This window comes from Hippocampus guttulatus, chromosome 5, assembly GCF_054856545.1.
Source record: "Hippocampus guttulatus isolate MCC_2025c chromosome 5, RoL_Hgut_1.0, whole genome shotgun sequence".
Classification (NCBI taxonomy): Eukaryota; Metazoa; Chordata; class Actinopteri; order Syngnathiformes; family Syngnathidae; genus Hippocampus; species Hippocampus guttulatus.
The window spans coordinates 20282408-20302010 of NC_141265.1; the positions used below are offsets into that span (position 1 = coordinate 20282408).

Consider the following 19603-nt stretch of genomic DNA (forward strand, 5'->3'; position numbering starts at 1 on the left):
AAGATCCTTCGCCTGCAGCAACGTGCACACCAACGCAAATCACACACTGGCAACGTGATATGCTCTCTGCTCTGACAGAAAGCACAAGACCCCCCCACCCCCCACCCCCACACATACATACACATATGCTGGCGTCATAATTACATTGGACACGTGCCTGGTCATTTATCATAATTGTTTATGCTGCTCATGTAATAAAATGTAATAACGGGATGAAAAGCAATATAAGATCCGACATGTGAAAAAAAAAAAAAACCTCATTGATGGTTTTTTTATTTTTACAAGAGATAAAAACTGGTGATTTTTTTTCATGTTCAAAGTGTGGGATTTGGCAAATTTTAAGATTATGATCAGATAAGCAATACATAAGATGGATGGATGCATGTCATAAATGTGGATTTTACTTCTTAATACTGATTGATCATGATAGAGAGGAAGCTCAATAAAAAGCAAATAAAAAAGATTTTGCAAAAGTTACAAAAAATATATCAATCATTATAAATAACATCAACATACAACAATTACTATTGCTCGACTTAGACATTCAATTGTCCACCCAAAGAGGCTGCGTGTCACCCACCTGGCCCCCGCACATTGACGTCCATACAGTCGCTGTCAATCTCGCCCTGGGGGGGTGTGGGTGCCACAGAGGGGACGCGCAGGTCGGCCGCATCCAGGTGCTGCTGAGTCCACTGCCGGTTGTCCGCGCGCTCGCCCGCGTCCCGGACGGCATGCTCGTCAAACTGTTGGAGAATGGAGAGGGAAAAAAGATATATAAAGCGGGGTTCAAAAGTGGGTATGCGGATTTCCTTTTGAAAATAAATAAATAACAATAGCGTTGTCAAATCCCACTTAGAATAAGAGTCAAGTGACCATTAAGTACAACCTTGCAAAAGTTTTTCTCCATTGCGCCAGGTTATCAAAACAGGTATTTTATATAGTTTCCAAAAAATACCAAAAAACAATCTGTCTTTCTTTTGATCTTTAGTACAATTCAGAGTGCACTTTTTTTTGGGCTTGAGTAAAGAAGTTGAATCAGTAGATTTAATTTTGCCAGTTTCTTTTTTTCTGGTCACCTAATTAAGGACAGTACCTTGCCAACAGATTATTTGATGTGGGAAAAATATAGTAAGGACACAAATACAAAAATTATATGACAATAATCTTTATCAGCGCTAAGAAATATGAGATTAAAAAATACAAATGTGTAAAAATAAATCAGACAAGATTACAAAACGTAAGACAAAAAATACAAATACAATTTTTAAAAAATCCAAAAACATTCGTGTAAAATATATGAAAATAATTTCTAAAATGACTTTGATGACAATCTTGGAAGAAAGAAAAAATATTTTAAATGTAGTTTGACAGAAATGTTAAAAGCATAAAGATGTAAGGGTAAAAATATAAAACTGAAAATTGAAAAGAAAAATAACCAGTTATCTTTTCTTAAGAAAACGATCCTCAGTTCCACTTAAATACAGTGTGAGCGTAATTTTGCCACCTCTTGAATATAGTTTATGTTTGACAACACACTAAAAGAAGAAATCTTCTGGCACAAGGTCAGGTGATCGCAGTCGTCAAAATAATAATAATAATAATAATAAAGAAGGTACAACAAATAATAAGGTACTCTGTATAATTCTCATAGAAATTACTTTCAAAAATATATATATATTATTTTTTTGGTGTTGATTTCTTACCCTGAAGCGTTTGCCGTCTGAGGTCTCATCTTCTCCCCAGTCGTTATGGCCATCATCCATGAGCGAAATGTCCGAGGTGTTTTTCAGCGGCCTGTGACGAAGAAGAAGAGATTCCTGTGAAATGACTTCTTTCGTTAATAGTGGGAGGGAAAAAAAAGCATTGATCAAATCCACACCCCACCACTTGGTTTTCAATTAAAGCGCAAGTCAAACGCCAATCACGGCGTTAATGCTGAAGAGCATGTTATTTGCCCCGCTTTTAGGGCATTTTAACTCTTTCAATATTTCTTGACGATTGCAACTATTCAAACTTCAAAATACTTGTCTTGTCTTAGGAAATTTATTACACGCCTCCCCGGTGAATGGGCTGTCATTTATATAATGCTTTTCTACCTTTGGTATTCAAAGCGCTTCACGCTTTTCCCAACTGATCACATGGCATCAGGAGCAACTGGGGGTTTAGCATCTTGCTCAAGAATACTTCAAAAGGGTTGCAATGGGCGGGGACCGAACCCCCAACCTCTGGGTTGGAAGACGACTCTACCACAGAGTGATGCCGCCCTATAATTTCCACACAAAAATTGATATGCCTCCTTATTCCATCTGTCTTGAGCAATTCATATGATTTTAACTTCAAAATGTTAACCCCATTTAGGATATATGTTGAAATATGAATAAAATTCCCCAATTTTGACTGGAAAATTCTCTAATTCACAGAAATTATACATGCATCTTGGGAACAAAAATTGGTCACTTCATCAATATTTTACTTCCACTTTTTTGTTTCTTATCATTCCAGCTTCAAAATGTTCAGCTCATTTCGGTGTGGGAATGATGATTCAGATACCCCAAACCCCCACACATTCAAAGTAAAACGCTCAAATTAGGAGCTATTTTACATATTTACCACCTCGTTCCACACTTCGTGCCCGATTTAAATCATTCCCACTTCAAACTGTTCAGCACATTCAGGACATCTTCGGAACTATTTTCCACATTCAAATTATTCACTCACACTGCCCAAATTTCACAATAAAATTCCCATCTTCATTGATATTTTACTATTTCCCTTCTTCCACATTTCCTGACTCATTGAAACCGTTTCAACTTCAAAACAGCGAATTCATGACATTTTTGAAGCTCTTTATCACATTCTCCAAATTCACAAATTTTGAAAATAAAATTCCCCATTTAAGAGATACTCTGTGCATTCACCTCCTCCGTCCACGTTTCTGGAATGATTCAAAACATTTCTACTTCAAGTCTGAGACTTTTACAATTGAAAAAATTCCACATCCTCGTCATGTCTACTTCAAGTGCATTTCGCCTCTTTCCCGAAATTTGAAGTAGCCTTTCCTCTGACCCTTAAAAATACACCCCAAAAGAAACTTACTTCAATCCCACCGAATCCTCCCCGACAGGCTCGCGTCTCTTCTTCTTGCTGGGCTCGCTGGTCTTGAAGCCCTCAGGGAGCCAGAGTCGCCCGTGCTCGTGCCGGCGCTTGCGGGCGGCCACCATGCCCACGCCGACGAGGGCCAGCATGGCCAGGCTACCCACCACCAGGTAGAGAGGGTAGAGTTCCTGCGGCGGCTGTGGGTCGGCGCCGCCTGGCGGGAGAAGGCACAGCATGGTCACAGGACCGAGGATGGAGTAGAAGTGCGTGCGTCACTAACTCTTGCTTCGACTATCTATCCTGTAATAATCACAATTGCAAAGAATGGGGCGTGATTTAAAAAAAAAAAAAGGAGAAAAGACCACTACCACCCTCCTAACTCCCTTTTCAACTCAGGGTAACGGGAGACAACTTCACCATTTCTTCTTTAAGAGAAAAAGAGAAGAGGGGGGGGGGGATTAATGAACTTCAAATTACTGCACGCGCTTTAAGCTGTAAAGACGGAGGATTTATTAGGATTTTCCAGATAACAAAGACTCCCAACTTCTAGCACACTCCCGATCAATTTTTCCCTTCTCTTCCCCCCCAACCCCCTCTACTAATGATTTTGAAATGATAAACTCCCCACCCCAACCTAAAGCCTTAAGTCCCGGTATTACATCCAACGAGGTGAAGGTTGCAGCAGCAGCCCCTCTCGTGCCATGACTGCATGAAAAAAAGAAGAAAAAAAATAAAAAGAGATGGAGAGCTGCTCTGAGTTGATTTGCGGCAATTAAGCATTTTGGAGCCTGAAGCCAGTGGATTTAAGACCAGCCAGGAAAAAGGATTGATTGATCGGCGCTACATTTGTTCATGGCCGCATAACAAATACACAATCAAAGAGCGGCAGGGTTAGGACCTGACCGGGGGTGGGCGGATACCGTGGATATTTCCATTTTATGCACGTGTCCCACCTGTGCGTGTACGAGCATGTATGAAAAAACTCCAGAACGAGGCCCGACTATACCCATTCAACATCAATTGAAGCAATCTCAACTCAAATCAACTCAAATACTCAGAGCCATTGTGAAAAAAAAAAAACAAAGAAAAAAAGAGCCATTGTGAAAAAAACCCCACACAGAAAACGTTTCTTTTTTGGATTTACGTATTAGGTTTCGAACAGTTAAATAAATCTTGGCGCTGGGTGCCTTACATCGGCAACAAAATATTTCATTTGAATGTTTCAACATTACCACAATCTTGAAATTTTGAAGAACATTTGAAAAATGAACAAAGTAATTTAAAATGCAGATGGATGAAAGAACCACATGAGGCTCCAGAGCCGCAGGTTGCAGACCGCGCTGAGGCTGACATATACTCACTATAAACGGCTTCAATGGTATAGGGAACATCCAGTTTTCCGCTGGAGGCCAACGCCCCGAGGAAGGCGGCGGCATCGGTGGTGCTCGGGAAGCACTCGCTGGACTGCTGGACGCACTGACGGTTGTCAACTTCCAAGTGTACGATGGAGCTACGGAGCCACGGGAAATACATTTAGTGGGTTCGTCATCTTCAAAAAGGTGATCGAAATCCCAATTACTTATTACCAGTGAATCGGTCAGGCTTTATTTTCCACTGCCACCTCTGCAGAAATCTTTAAAAAAAATCTTTCTCACCCTTTTATCTGCAGGTGATCCAGCTCCCGCTTTGTCCAGCGAGGCCCGTCGGCTCTCCTCCGGACCACATTCAGCACCTTGCCTGGCACGTCGGACCACGCGTCCACCGAGCGCTTGACGTTGTACTTCTTCAGCTCCTGCTCGTTACCATAATAGGGGTACACCATGGTCTCGCCCTGCGCGTCCATCCGGAACACCACGTTGGTGCGCAGGACACGGCTGAGCTCTCGCAGGAAGCCGAACGAGTTGTTGAGGAGCTGCTCGGGTACGATGAGGACCACCACCACCAGCTGGCCCAGAGCAAGCTTCTCGGGCATGTTGTGGGCACAGTCCAAGCCGTCCCATTCGCACTCGGCATTGTTGCAGCCCTGGTCGCAGTGGCCATCCGCGTAGTGGTCTTTGCAGTACTGGTCATACAGGGGGCTGCAGAACAGACACCATTAAGTGGAAGGTGTATGAGGGCCTCAAGAAGACTTTTCATCACACCGTCCAATATGTTGCCAGTGTTGGTGGGGGCATTAAAACAGCACTTGATTAACGCGAGAAATCTGTCCTCACAGCACACAAATGCGACCATTTTGGACGCAGTCCTGAGCCTTGCCTGTAAAAGTTAGGGTGCATTTTAGGTTCATCATGACATTTCACCCATAAGCCGATTACCTAGACCTTTTTGTGTATGTTCTTTGTGGAAACTACCTATGTCTTTGTATCCCTTAAAAAAAATATATATATATACAGTATATTAAAAATATGAATAGGGCTACATTTAACAGGAATCATGATCATTAAAGTTGATCATTTTGTAACAGAATCAATAGATGACTCACTTGCATTGTCCTTCCAGATTCTGGCAGTCAAATCCATCGTAGAGGCACCCGGCGTTGTCGCACTGTGAGTCGCACTTGCCGTCGTTGAAGTAGCGCCAACACTGCAGCGAGGCCGAGCAGTTCTTCCACGGGTCGTTGAAGTTGAGCGAGCAGTCGCCGTTGTCCCAGCCGCACGCGTGGTTGTTGCACAGCACGTCACACACCTGGTTGTGCTTGCGCTCCTCGCACTGGGGGATCTCGCAGGCCTCGTCCGGTGCCGACGGTGGCAGCGGCGCCACGTCGTGGCCCGGCCCGCCCGGGGAGCTGTAGTCCAGGATGTGGCACCAGAGGCCGTTGAAGTTGGCAGGGCAGACGCAGCGATAGTACGGCGCTTTGACCGTGTCCTCGCACGTGCCCGAGTTGTAACAGGGATTGGATTTGCACGGGCTGTCGCTGGGGTACTGGCACTCGGGCCCTGTGAAGGACGCCGTGCACAGACACTTGGGACTTTTTTGGCCCGAGATGCAGGTGCCGCCGTTGTGGCATTGGAGGCTGCCGCAAGCGTGGCCGTTGTATTCACATGTGGAGCCAGTGAATCCCTGTTTGGAAGAGATTCACTATGAACAACAAAAAATGTTGTCATTTCTTCCCTACAGTCGATTCTCTTCATTACATCTTCATATCCTGGCAACATTGCTTTGTCAGATTTTGTTTCTCCAATCAGATTTTAGCCCGTGCGTGTTGCCATGTCAAACTAATCTATTCATCATTAGTATGGCATCCCCAGGTAACTTCAACTGTATTACACTGTGAGGCGGACGGACGTGCTAACCAGTCTCTCTCTCTCTCTCTCTATTCATTCATTTCAGAGGTTTGTACCAAGCTGGTAGCTCTTCACGTGAATCACTATCCAAGAAGTACCTTCTTAGTTTCCAACCTGTTGGTGACTTCTCCCTCGCCTTCAAACATAGTTTCTCAGCACCAAGATACCACCAAAGACACACATTATACAAGGCTTTGGCCTGGGCATATAACGCAAATAACAAACTGCAAATATGCATGGGAACACTGTAATTGCAATCGTGGTGGTTTTACGAGTTAAGTCGGGTAATTGCCCACTGAAGGCCCAACTATCAAATACTGTACAAGGTTTGACACTGACAAATCTAAAAGCTGCTTTCCTTCGTCTGTGAATGTGTGCACACTTACTGGAGGACATTTGCATATGAAGCCGTGCGGGGTGTTACTGGCGACAGCACAGGTCCCCCCGTTGCGACATGGTTTCCCCTTGCAACCATCAAAGACGGCGTCACACCGCTGACCTATAGTCAAGTCGCAAAATTATTATTGATATCAACAATGTGAAACTTTCGATCGGGCGCGCTTAAGATCAACACCATACTTTGCCCACCTCTGGACTAACTCAAATGTACCTGTGAATCCGGTACGACACTCGCAGCGGTAGTTGTTGGCCAGCTGGATGCAGCTGTGCGTGCCGCGCAGATCACACGGGTTGGAGAGGCACTCGTTGACGTCGCCTTCGCAGCGTTCGCCCACGTATCCCGGCGGGCACAGGCAGTGGTAGCCTCCCACGCCGTCCACGCACCTGCCGTGGTTGAAACACTTGGGCTCTTTGGTGAGCGGTTCGGCCGGCGGCATGCAATCGTCCACATTGATCTCGCAGTTGATGCCTGGTGTGAATGTAAAGAATTAAATAGCTTGTGCATCAGGATTAATTCATTCCTGCTGGTGTGTGAACACCGGGAGGCAATATCATGCAATCCTTCAGCCAAACAAAGACTTTCACTGAACTTATGTAAGTGACTCAGCAATCTGCAGTCATATCAGTCATTTTTCACAGAGGATAAAGAATACATGCTTTTTCAAACTGAATAATTTGATTAGTTTTCATGAAATATAACAGCCTTGCTTGCCACATAAGCACATCCATGAAAGTTTCCAATTTGGAATGTTTCAAACATTCAATGTGAAAATTGACCCGAAACTCTCCCAAAATTGACAAAAAAAGGTTCCACACATCCGCAACCATAAGTGTAATTAATTAAGAGACACAGAGAAGAGGATTCGGGGGAAAGGGTGTTCTGACCTTGCGTTCCCCTGGGACAGGAGCATTTGTAGGTATTGATCAGGTCAATGCAGGTGCCCCCATGCTGGCACGGCTGGGAGAAGCACTCATTGATCTCGTCGGAGCAGTTGGTCCCCACAAAGCCCGGCGAGCACTGCGACGCAAAGATGGAGGAAGAGGAAGAAGAGGAGGAGGAAGAATTAAATCGATGGCGGACATGAAACACAAAGATTTTTGTTTACCTGGCGTTTTTCTTTCCGGGCCAAGGCCGGCCTGGAGCTTTTTTGTCGAGGGGAGATTAGCATTACTGTAGGTGGATGCAGTTTATAGATGTGGCCCAGTAGTTACAATGACTCCATAGAACTATTTCATGTACAGAGATAACTCTACTTACGAAATTAATTGGTTCTGGAAGAAATTTCTTAAGTAGAAAAATTTGTCAGTAGAGATGCGTTTTCCAGGTAAATGCCCTAATTCGTTCATCTTCTGCCCTTTCATTCCTAACCGATACAGGTTTTGTATTTTTGGATTGTATTTTTAAATCTCTCTGTGTGTGAGATGGCTGAAATAAAATTTTCCTGTACTTCTTGAAATTCAGATTTTTTTTTTTTTACCTTGCAAGTATATCCTCCTAGAAAGTCCAAACAAGTGGCTCCATTTTGGCAGGGGTTGGGCGTGCATTCATCCACTTGCTCCTCACAGTAGCTTCCTGTATAGCCCACCTGGCAGTGGCAGCGGTGAACGTTTCCTGCGTCCAGACACTGGCCTGAGTTACGGCACAGGTTGGCGACGTCCACCCCTTTGGAAAGAGGAAATCGGACACATCATCTTACTTTTGTTTACTTGAATTTAAAACAGGCCCCAGGTGTGACTGTCAATAACAACACAATAAGCAATTGTTCACCTTGTTTTTAGCTTCCCCCCCCCCTAGAGTACAACATCCGTGACCGCCACAACAATTAGGGCCAAGCTAGGGAGTGGCTACATGTTGAGCCTTGGGTCTAAACCCCCCAAAAACAAAAAAAAACCCGATGAGTTTACATAAAACAGTAAAAGCATGGGTTGTATTTTCACTGGTGGAGGCAACACTTCATTAAGCTGCCGAAATATACTGCAGCTTAGAGGCATCAAACTCTCAAGGGCCGGCGGCCTGATCCGGCCTACCATATCAAGCTTTATGTGGGCCACGAAAGCAAATATTGATTTTTGCTGAATGTTTGGAAAATGTGCTCTCATTTTTTTATATGTGCCCTATTTTTTACCTCTCTGTTTGGCTGCTACCTCGCAGGAGACACTCGGTATGTCGCAGTACACGCCCGCCCAGCCGGTCTGGCACTCGCAGCTGTAGGCGGTGTCCCTTTGCCAACAGGTACCCCCGTTCTTACAGGGTGATGAGCTGCACCAGCGCACCAAATTCTAAAAAAAAGAAAAAGAAAAAAAACATGACTTACTGTGACGACCCACATAATATAGAAAACGGCACTAAAATGACTACTTTTTGACTTTACTTTTATTTATTATTTCCAAACTCGATCATCTGATCTTAGTATTTGGGTTTTTTTTTTCGTTTTAAAGGATGTCCCCTTGAGATGCATCATCTAATTTTCGAGGGGGTCCTATCACTGTGTAAATGTATTACTCCCTTAAAATTACCTGACATGCAGACATTAACGTCTAAACTGCAGGCAAGAGAAGCAAGTACACCCATAGGTGAAAATATTGACAAAAATGTGTGGGTGTACTCCCTTTTGTGAGATACTTCAACATGACTCATATAACCTTAATAATGCCACATGTAACCTTAATATTAATATGCCACACATACCTTTAATATGATTTGCATAACCTCAATAATGCAACACCTAATATTCCAAACGCCATTATTACAAGGCGATTTCCTACCTGACAATTGAGTCCCGTGTATCCGTGCGGACACACGCACTTGTAGGTGCCGTAGCTGTCCTGGCAGGTGCCGCCATGCATGCAGGGTCTGGAGTCACACTCGTTGATGTCGTGCTGACAGTAGCTGCCGGTGAAGCCGGACGGGCACAGGCATGTGAACGCGTTGATGCCATCCACGCACGTGCCGCCATTGAAACAGGAGCTGCGAGTAAAAACGCAGAAAACATGGTACAGGGACAAAACAGAGGTGGAAAATTACTCACCGACTAAGTACAGAAAGTTGTGATAGATAGATAAATAAATAAATAAGAAACTCTGGTAAAAGTACTAATTTAACTGCTGTACTGAAGTAAAACTAAAAAAGTACAGCTTGTGAAACATATTTATGTACAGCATTCACCAAAATCAGGAGCAGTGGACAAAGAATACATGCTAAAGTACAAACTGGAACAACGATTTAAGTCTGGCAACCAATTATTTGTACTTCCAACATTCACCACAGGGGGCAGCGGTGGACAAAACAAATCTGAGCCCTGCACACCTCTCTGTGCAGTCGGGCGTGTTGTTTTCACAGTGGATGCCGCTGAAGCCGGGCGGGCAAGTGCAGGTGTAGCTGTTGACGCAGTCGGTGCAGTTAGCGCCATTTTTGCACGGGTTACTCTCGCACTCGTTGATGTCCTCGTCGCACGCTGGGCCCCGGAAGCCTGGCTGGCATGTGCATAGGAAGCCGTTGGCCTCGTCCTGACACAGACCCCCATTGCTGCATGGGTCTGATGATGAAGGAAGGGACCGCAGTATGACTTGTGACCAATCTTTTTGTTTCAGTGAATGTGTTTACCGTAGCGTATACATTCCATAATGACTATATTTTTAAACTTATTGAAATACAAGTTTTAAACACACTGCAAAGATATTTCCACAGACACAAACATTTCAAGCATTAAATGTAAAAAATATTGTACACATTGTTGTGTCTGTGTGGTGTTATATGTGCCATTAAGAGGACAGCAGCTCTTGTGTGACTGTGCTCATTGTGTTTGTATTTAGGGTTTAACTATTAATATAGGCAATAATAAACATTTTTAAGGGGTGAGGGTTCCTAACCCCGGCAACTGGAAAGTCTTACTTGGCTTGCAGTCGTCAATGTCTGTTTCACAATTGCGTCCAGTGAAGCCGGGCTTGCAACCGCAGCGGTAACTTCCCAGGGTGTTCTGGCACGTGGCTCCGTTGCGGCAGGGATTCTTCACGCACTCCTTAATGTCCACCTCACACGTTTGCCCTAAAAAAAAAAAAAGGCCACATGATAGGAACGTGGTTAACAAGAGACTATGACTTACAGTTGCTGAATGAAGTCACAAAGGTTTACCATACTTAATGCAAAAAGTCCAACATTTTATTAATTTTGTTCAAAAAAAATTTGGGGATGGGTATATAAGTATAAAAAATTGTTGTTAATATTCAAGTGTGATCATCAGGAAAAACTCCATGATAAGTAAATGTCTAGATTCATCTTGATGGTTCGTGCTCATTCACCACTACCTGATGCTTGAGCAACTTCTGCCAATGTGCGTCCATGTACAGTAGATTGAATGTGGGGAAATGTGTTTGTAAAAAAGACCGGCGTATTGTGGGTTATGTGGAGACAATACTTGAAATGATTTCGATTTTTTTCCCAGTGCTTACCTTGCCATCCTTCTGGGCAGACGCAAGAGAAGCTCTGATAGTCTTCCGACTCCTGACACACTCCTCCGTGTTTGCAGGGTTTGCCACTACATGGGGCCATTACGCTTTCACAGTTCTCTCCTGTAACACAAAAACATAAGAATTAAAGCTGGACGCTGTAGTACACTTGCTTTGCATTGGGGCCGATTTGGATGAACTACCTAGTAGGAGTTTGCCAAAGCGCCTGCCTTGGAATATGACCAAATTGGTTGCTTCAAACCAATATGGCCGACTTCCAATACAATTTATTTCTCTTACGTTCTATAGGCTGCTATTGAGTGAGTCTTTGGACGACGCTTTAAGTCGCTTTATTGAAAAAAAATTTAAAAAATAACGTGGTGATGAACGCATTCACACACCAGCTGCTACAGCCACCACTGACCTCCATTTTAATTTCACATGGAAACTAGCTCATGGTTAGCCAGCCAACAGCTAGCCGCTAATCTGAGCTCACGACAGCCAATTCTACACTCTTATTTGTTGGCTCACAGTAAACACGTGGTGGACGATTTAGAAAAATAATCTAATTGCGATTTATTTTCATTCACTTAACTGGTCAGTCTATAAACACTATTATCCAAACAGTAAAATGTGTCTAGCGAATATGCTGAGTGGCCACTAACTCTGGGAAATCACAGTAGCTGGTGAGCAAAAACGTCAAGCGCCGACCAAAAGGTATACTTAATTTACTCCTGAGTTCATGACTCCTTAACGATGTCACGAACTCAGGAGATAACCCGGCAAAAGAGGATCATCTTTCAATCAGTGCTATCGCAGGATTTTCTCTGGGTTCCGTCACTATTAAGAGGCCCAGTGGAGACGTTTCCCTATCTGTTTCCACAAGGCGCGTCTCCAACAGGAAGCGAGGCTACGGCTTCCGGCCATTGTGAGGACATTTGCTGCTGCTGTGAGACGGGAAAGCGGGCAAACAGGAAATGTGTGGAGCGCCCTGTTCCCACCCGAGAAAACGAACACTTTTTGGTTCTGTGTGGATTTTTCCAAAAAGATGATTTACATTGAAATAAGATATGGCATGAAAAATATTTTGCAGGGATACTTGTATCTCAGGAGGCCAGAGGGGCGGGAAAGGAAAGTCTTGCTGCTGAATTTGGAATGGAAAGCTTGTTGAATTTGTGGCATGTTTTTCCTTCCCGAATGGCCGATAATTCAAGGAAGACAAACTGCAGAGCAATGCCGATGCAGTGAATAATATTTTCGTACCCGTGTAAGGAAGGACGCAGTTGCACTTGTAGCCCGCCACATCGTCGATGCACGTCCCCTGGTTGAGGCACGGGTTGGAGGCACATTCGTTGATGTTGGTTTGACAGTTTGGGCCTGTGATTGGAAGATACAAAGATGAAAAGTTCAAAAGTTGACTTTTGAAAACTATTGCCGAAAAATGCCGATTGTTTTTTTTTTTAGCTGTGACTTGACGAAACAGATAAATAAAGAGAATTCCAAACTGTTTTTACTCCGTTAAAGAAAGAAGACAGAAGGGACGTATGAGCCAACTGACCAGTGAAGCCAATGCGACAGGTGCACACGTAGCCGCTGGTCATATCTTTGCACGTGCCGCCATTCATGCATGGGTTGGACTCGCACTCGTTGTTGTTGATTTCGCAGTTTTTGCCACTCCAGCCGGCGTCGCACAGGCATTTGTAGCTGCAATGGAAGGCAGCAACGGCTTCGTGATAATTCGCCCAAATGTAGAGCACAAACACTCCAAGAAATGAAGCATAAAATGTTACTTTAAGAGGACATATCTAATGGAGAGCTGACTTTTTGATTGCATGTTGGCATAATAAAACTATATTTATTATATACTATATACCAATATAGGACATCTTGCTCAGATTTCTTTTTTTTTGTTGAGATTACATTAAAATTTCTCTGAATTCCTCCTAAATGCTGCTGTATTGTGTATTGCGTTAGGTATGTCGATTACTTGCGGCAAGGCTTGTGTCCACTGCATACACCAAACATAGGATCTCAACACCGATTGATGAGTGTAATTTGGCGGCTTGGTGATGAAGTGCTGCCTTCCCAGATGAAAATACAGATTGCTGGGCATCACCTGTTGAGCTTGTCCTCGCAGTGCCCGTGGACGCAGGGGTTGCTGAGACACTCGTTGACCTGCGAGAAGCAGTTGGCATCGTGGTAGCCCTCGGGACACACGCAGGTGAAGCGGTTGATGCCGTCGATACACGTGCCGCCGTTGTGGCACGGGTTGAGGGCACACTCGTCTATGTTGATGTTACACATGGCACCTGGAACAGAGAAAGGAGAAGGGTGTTTCCCACCCCCCCAGCACATACCGGTAGTTTGTAGCAGATATTTTCAGATTTTCCGTGAAGAAAAAAAAGAAGTTGATGCAAATTAGAGCAGGAAAAATGTTTCAAGGTTTGTGTGGTACCAGGTGAAAAAAAAATTATCATGAGGCAAAAATTTGAATACTGTAATGTACGAATGTTCATTTCATTTGATTTTACAATACAAAAAGGAGGAGTCAATGAAAATCGGAAATTTGATTTTTGTGGAAAAAAAAAAGTTGGAAGATGTTCTTTGATGACCATTTAGGGCCATCGGCCCTATTTTGCAGTTTCGTCTCCTTTTGTCGGCGACTTGAAGCGCCGCCGCCATTCACGACACAAGAGAAGGCCATTTGGCTTTAATTCCAGGACAGGCTTTCCAAGCTTTTAAAAGCTCAACTTTCACAAATCGTTCACTGAATCTTTTCTTCTGCTCCAATCCCCAGTGACGCTGCCCACAATGGTGTGTGTGTGTGTTTGTGTGCATCCTCTTTGTACGGGAAGGCAGCTTGCGTGTCCGAACAGCGGCGGGTTGGGGACAGGGTGGAGCGAGAAATCGACACCGGTCCGGCCTCGGAGGAGCGTGCTGGCTCGCCCACCAACTGTCGGCCTCCTCTCGTGACAATTGAACTTCCCAAAAACTGCACCAGGTTGTGCCAACTGGTCACCTGAGACTCAAACAGCCCAATCTTAAATCGGCTCTTCGGTCCGGTCTCAAGTCGCATCGAGGCCAAAATCAAGCAATGATGTGTGATCTCACTGTACGTCATATATTTCAAATGCAACATGTTTTGACAGGGATTTCTCATGATCAGTTGGGCCCGAATGAAAAATGTCACACTGTACCTGTAAATTTCCATCCATTCATTTTCTATATTGCTTATGCTCAGAGGCGGAACAAACCCTGGATTGGTCACTAATGACTCGCAGGGCACAATTTTGAGTTTTCAATTAACCTAAAATGGATGTTTTTGGAAACTGGGAAGAAGCCAGAGTACCCTGAGAAAAGCCGAGTGAACACAGGACCTCACAACTGTGAGGCGGAGGTGCTGCGCTAATACGACACCTCTCCTTTATATGCACACGTTTCTTACCAGTGTATCCGGGCTTGCAGGCACACTCGTAGCCGTTGATCTTGTCAATGCAGGTCCCATAGTCACACGGGTTGCTCTTGCAGTCATCAATGTTGATTTCACAGTTGATTCCTGCCAAAAAAACAAAACAATCCACATCCAGTCGTCCTAAAGAAAAGAAAACAATTCCATACTCCTTCCTACCAGCGGTTCCCGTAGGGCAGTTGCAGATGTACGCGTTTTCCCGGTCTTGGCAGACTCCGCTGTTCCTGCACGGCTGGCTGAGACACTCATTGATGTTGGTCTCGCACAGCCGCCCCGTGTAACCTGGGTGGCAAAGGCAGCTGAAGGAGGCCAGGCCGTCCACGCAGGAGCCGTAGTGGCACGGGTCTGAGTGGCACTCGTCCATGTCTGTCTCGCAGTGCTGCCCGGTGTAGCCTGACCAGAAGGATGGATTTTAACACAGTGGTACCTCAATAGATTAGTTCAATATGTTCCACTATAGTGAGCGCTAGCTAGCTAGCTAGCTATATGGATGGACAGATAGTCACATAGACAGACAGAGCTAGCTACATACAGCTAGCTCAATACTCTCAAGACACTATACCTTCTGTGCACTCGCACGTGTACTTGTTGGGCCCGTCTGTACACTTGGCGCCATTGTTGCACGGTGTGCTGGCACACTCGTCGATGTCAATCTGGCAAAGGTGCCCGGTGAAGCCTGGAGCAACAACAAGAGGTTGTGTGGATGTGAAGGAATGCGAATGTGGAATACAGTGGCGGGCAAAGCATGAGCAGTGGGCCAAGGCAGCCCCATGGCTAGTTGAAATGAAATAATTAATGGTCTTTTTTTTTCCATCTAATGAAATGTTTTTTCAGTGTAAACAATGAAATAAATGACGGCATTAAAGTGTGGCAGAGAGTGGAATTACACCCAATACGAACGGGAAGCAGAATGAAATTAAGTTAAAAACTGTACCAAAAAAATATACAAAATTCAAAATAGCTGGATCACAAACATGGACCCTCTGACAGAGGGGGGATTTCTGTATTGTGATTAAGGAGTAAGGAATGAGTGATTTTAAACACAGCCCGCGTCCTTGGTGAACGTCCTACCGGCGCTTGAAAACACTCAAGACGTAAATAGAATGAGGAGGAAACGAGTGTGTATCAAGTGAGCCGCATAGACTGAGGGAATGACACGATTCAATGGCTCTCAGCAGGGGTTTCCATGGCTATGGCATGTACAGAAATGAAAAGAGGGGTCCCGCATCTCGGGCCTGAGGGGGAATTTACATTTCAAGCATGGCGTACCCCCCTTTTTAAGCCTCCCTTCCTGCTTCTGCAATAACGGTCCATGCATGCTCCCGCCAAAACACTTTCACTGCCACCACTACCTCACGTAACCCTGGTACTAAGCCTCGGTGTGTTGGCGCTTTATCACATCTAACGCTTTCTTTCCCTTTTTTATTCAACTGAAGAAATTCTGCTCCCCCCCCCCAGGCTTCCTCTGATCCTTGTTGAAAAATAAAAGAATGAAGTAAGGGGAGGGAAAAAAATCATTTCCACCTCAATAAACGTGTTTGGCAAGTTTGAAGAAGCTTCCAATCCCCCTTTTTCCTCTATTTCTTTGTTGGTCTCTTTTCCAGTTTGAGTAGCTGCATTCCTTCACTGAACAAAACATGAAAAAGTCCCAATAGTGATACTCTCCAGTAACAGTTCTCAAACTGGGGTAACAAATCATGTGCATACTAACATAAGCGTACCAGCGCATAATAAAACAAACTTAATAGACCAATTATTTCTTTCTACCTTAGCTTTGGCCCAATTAAAAGCGCTGACATGAGTGAAAATCACCATAAAGAAATACCTACCGGTATTTAAATACTCTACAGGCATGTTTTATAGCATTTATGCCACTTATTTTTAAGGCCTTTGAACATACTTATATCATTACATAAAAAAACAAAACACAACACAAAAATATTGTAGTGTATAGTGTACGTATCCCTCTGCGTTTAAACGCATCCCCTTTTTCGAAACTAACAAACTTAGCATCTCACAATATACATCAATAATCTTGCCTAAAGATGTCAATTATAAAATGAACCCGCAACTGTCGCTTTCTGTAATCCGAAAAAGGAGGAAGACGGCAAATCATTTTCAACAAACAATTGCTGAAATACTTCCTATTTTGTTCTTCTTCTTTCAACTGTTCACCTTCATAAACTACATAAGCATACCACCATCTAGCGGTCGAAAGTGGAATTACAGAGCACCCAATAGGCAGGAGAGTTAGACCAAAATAGCTACAAACTGTACACACAAAAAAAGCGAATATTTAGAAACGTATCTATTTATTTTCAGAGAAAGAGACTATAGGATGAATCTAGTGAAAAAAAGGTTTTGGAACAATTGTGCACACATCTTCAAACTGGGAATGAAGTTGCGTTCAGAATTAACCAATCAGATTCAAACTCGTGTTAAACTGCACTTCTCAAGCACTTATCAAGAAATAAATGACAAAACTACATACACATATAAGCCTTCAGACGACCCAAATGATTTTTTTTTCAAATTATAGCCTTTGTAATTTGAAAAAAAAAAACATTCTCCTATATTGCCATCTTAATTTGAATTTCATGAGTTGTTCATCCCTCATGATAACTGCTCATAAATCAAATACTCATATTTGTAAAATTAATTGATTTTCGAAAGGAAATTCAGTGGGCTATATCTTTCTCGTTATTGATCAAATTCTATAAACATTAGCCATCTATAACAATAAAAGTTGTTATAGATGGCTTTTTTCTTTTTTTCTTTCACATGTCTCTTTTAAAAATTCCCAAAAGTCATGCCCAACCATGCACGAGAGGAATTTCTGGAAAAAAATGAGCACATGGACACACAATCAAGTCATTTTCACATGTATCCAGTCAGCCATCGAACTGACTTTGTAGTTAAAGAATAAAAGGGGAGGGGAAAAAACTTGTATAGAAAGTTGAAACTTCTCCAAGCTTTTCCCCCATAGATTTTTCTCCTTCTCCTCCTCCTTCTACGTTGCTGCTTTGGTTCAAGCGAGCAGGGCCGGCGTAAGCCTGCCTCAGGGCTTGGGATTAATGCGCGTTCACAGAGCTGTTTGTGTCGACGCCGGGCGCTCTGTTTGTCTTTGAGAGGGAGGGAAAGGAGCGCGAGCGAGAGAGAGATCGACCTCTGCGCCCCCTGGCCTGCCGCGCTCATCCTATTTGCGTTTCTCGCCCCCCTCCCCGGTTCGGCCCCGCTTCACCTCGGCGGCCTCACCTGTGGGGCACTGGCAGTGGAAGGCGTTGGTCTTGTCGATACACTTGCCGCCGTTCACGCAGGGGCTGTGGGCGCACTCGTCCGTATCGATCTCGCAGAACTCCCCCTCGTAGCCTGGCCAATTAGCGAGGGAGGGGAGTGTGGGGGGGCACGTGTTAGTTCGACAGAAAGTGAGTGAATGAGCGAGAGAGAGAGGCACATTCAGGGAAGCTTCTTCACTACGCCATGTCCAACTTGACAAACGCAGGCCCAAAATCTTCCTTCGCTTCTTGGTGAGGTGACAAGATGGAATAATGGACAAAAGTATTGGGACATTACACAGAAAGGTGAACTTAATGCTGTTGGCTGTTAATCAGGATACGTGCACTCTTTCTATGTAATTGTACTCTAAATGACAATGCCTGAAATGTTGAAGCTATGAACTTTTTTTTCATTTGTTGTACTATTATAGAATAAGGCTGAATGATCAACTGCATTTGCAATATAATCGCGATTTGATAAAAGGCCATGATTTAAATGGTCATTGAGACGCGCGGCGGAGGGTGGGGGGGGGGGGGTTATGATTATTTATGGGTGGTGAGGTGGCACGGTGATCGACTGGTTAGCGCGTCGGCCTCAGAGTGCAGAGGTACAGGGTTCGATTCTTGCTCCGGCCTTCCTGTGCGGAGTTTGCATGCTCTATGTGCCTGCCTGGGTTTTCTCCGGGTACTCCGGTTTCCTCCCACATTCCAAAAACATGCATAGCAGGTAAACGGGGCATTCTAAATTGTCTCTAGGTGTGAGTGTAAGCGTGGATGCTTGCTCGTCTATGTGTGATTGGTTGGCAACCAGTTCAGGGTGTATTCCGTCTACTGCCGAAAGCCAGCTGGGATGGGCTCCAGCACGCCCGCGTATGTGAGGATAAACTGATTAGAAAATGGATGGATGGATATGGCTCGTGGGGTGGGGATTTCGTACGATGGGAACCGACGAGTGTCTTGCACTCACTTTAGATTTAAACTAACCCCCGATTGATCAATTAATAGACTGATTACAAATAGAGTCCCAATACCTTCGTCCGTAGCAGATGTCATCATCAAAGACACAAACCTGGCATGCAGATGCAGTGGAAGTCTCCAATCTGGTCCAGGCAGGTGGCCTCGTTCCTGCACGGGTTGGACGAGCACTCATTGATGTCCAACTCGCAGCGGGGTCCCACGTAGCCCCGCTGGCACTTGCACTGGAACGAGCCCTTGGTGTTGATGCACTTGCCGGCGTGCTCACATGGGTTGGGACCTGGTGAAAGGAGCACAATTGACACTTGGTGAAAAAAATGAAGAGTCCCCATTTCGGGGGGGGGGGGGGGGCGTGGGGGGTGTCTACAATTTCAATAAAGTGAGGTTGTAAATGTAGGTCAGCAGAGAAGTAAAGTAGCGCTCTTTTGCTGGCCCCTATTGAACTGAGAGTTTTATTTCTCTATTTGGTTCGTTATTTTACCCAGTGAGCACTCATCGACGTCTTGATCACAGGATGCCCCCAGGTAGCCCGTAGGGCAGGTACACAAGTGATTCCCGTTGACGGGATTGGTGTCGCAGTTGGAGCCCTTCTGACAAGGGTTGCTGATGCAGGCGTCATCCAGTTGGCACAGCAGACCTGCGGCCAAACACCCACTCTT

General features: G+C 44.5%; 1 protein-coding gene across 1 annotated transcript in view; it reads right to left on the reverse strand.

The window, feature by feature from the left end:
• LOC147205413 (neurogenic locus notch homolog protein 1-like) overlaps window positions 1-19603 on the reverse strand; it is a 40251-nt gene that overhangs the window by 5829 nt on the left and 14819 nt on the right. Inside the window, exons 7-30 of the mRNA XM_086110618.1 lie at window positions 19426-19581; window positions 19039-19224; window positions 17950-18063; window positions 15257-15370; window positions 14854-15087; window positions 14671-14781; window positions 13342-13534; window positions 12784-12929; window positions 12489-12602; window positions 11229-11348; window positions 10672-10824; window positions 10087-10315; window positions 9546-9747; window positions 8906-9059; window positions 8258-8442; window positions 7665-7797; window positions 6991-7248; window positions 6767-6879; window positions 5579-6156; window positions 4752-5174; window positions 4458-4606; window positions 3097-3310; window positions 1704-1794; window positions 581-743 (exon numbers count right to left, since the gene is read on the reverse strand). Of these exons, the coding sequence (XP_085966744.1) occupies window positions 581-743; window positions 1704-1794; window positions 3097-3310; window positions 4458-4606; window positions 4752-5174; window positions 5579-6156; window positions 6767-6879; window positions 6991-7248; window positions 7665-7797; window positions 8258-8442; window positions 8906-9059; window positions 9546-9747; window positions 10087-10315; window positions 10672-10824; window positions 11229-11348; window positions 12489-12602; window positions 12784-12929; window positions 13342-13534; window positions 14671-14781; window positions 14854-15087; window positions 15257-15370; window positions 17950-18063; window positions 19039-19224; window positions 19426-19581 (4533 nt within the window). The remainder of the gene's footprint in view (window positions 1-580; window positions 744-1703; window positions 1795-3096; window positions 3311-4457; window positions 4607-4751; window positions 5175-5578; window positions 6157-6766; window positions 6880-6990; window positions 7249-7664; window positions 7798-8257; window positions 8443-8905; window positions 9060-9545; window positions 9748-10086; window positions 10316-10671; window positions 10825-11228; window positions 11349-12488; window positions 12603-12783; window positions 12930-13341; window positions 13535-14670; window positions 14782-14853; window positions 15088-15256; window positions 15371-17949; window positions 18064-19038; window positions 19225-19425; window positions 19582-19603) is intronic.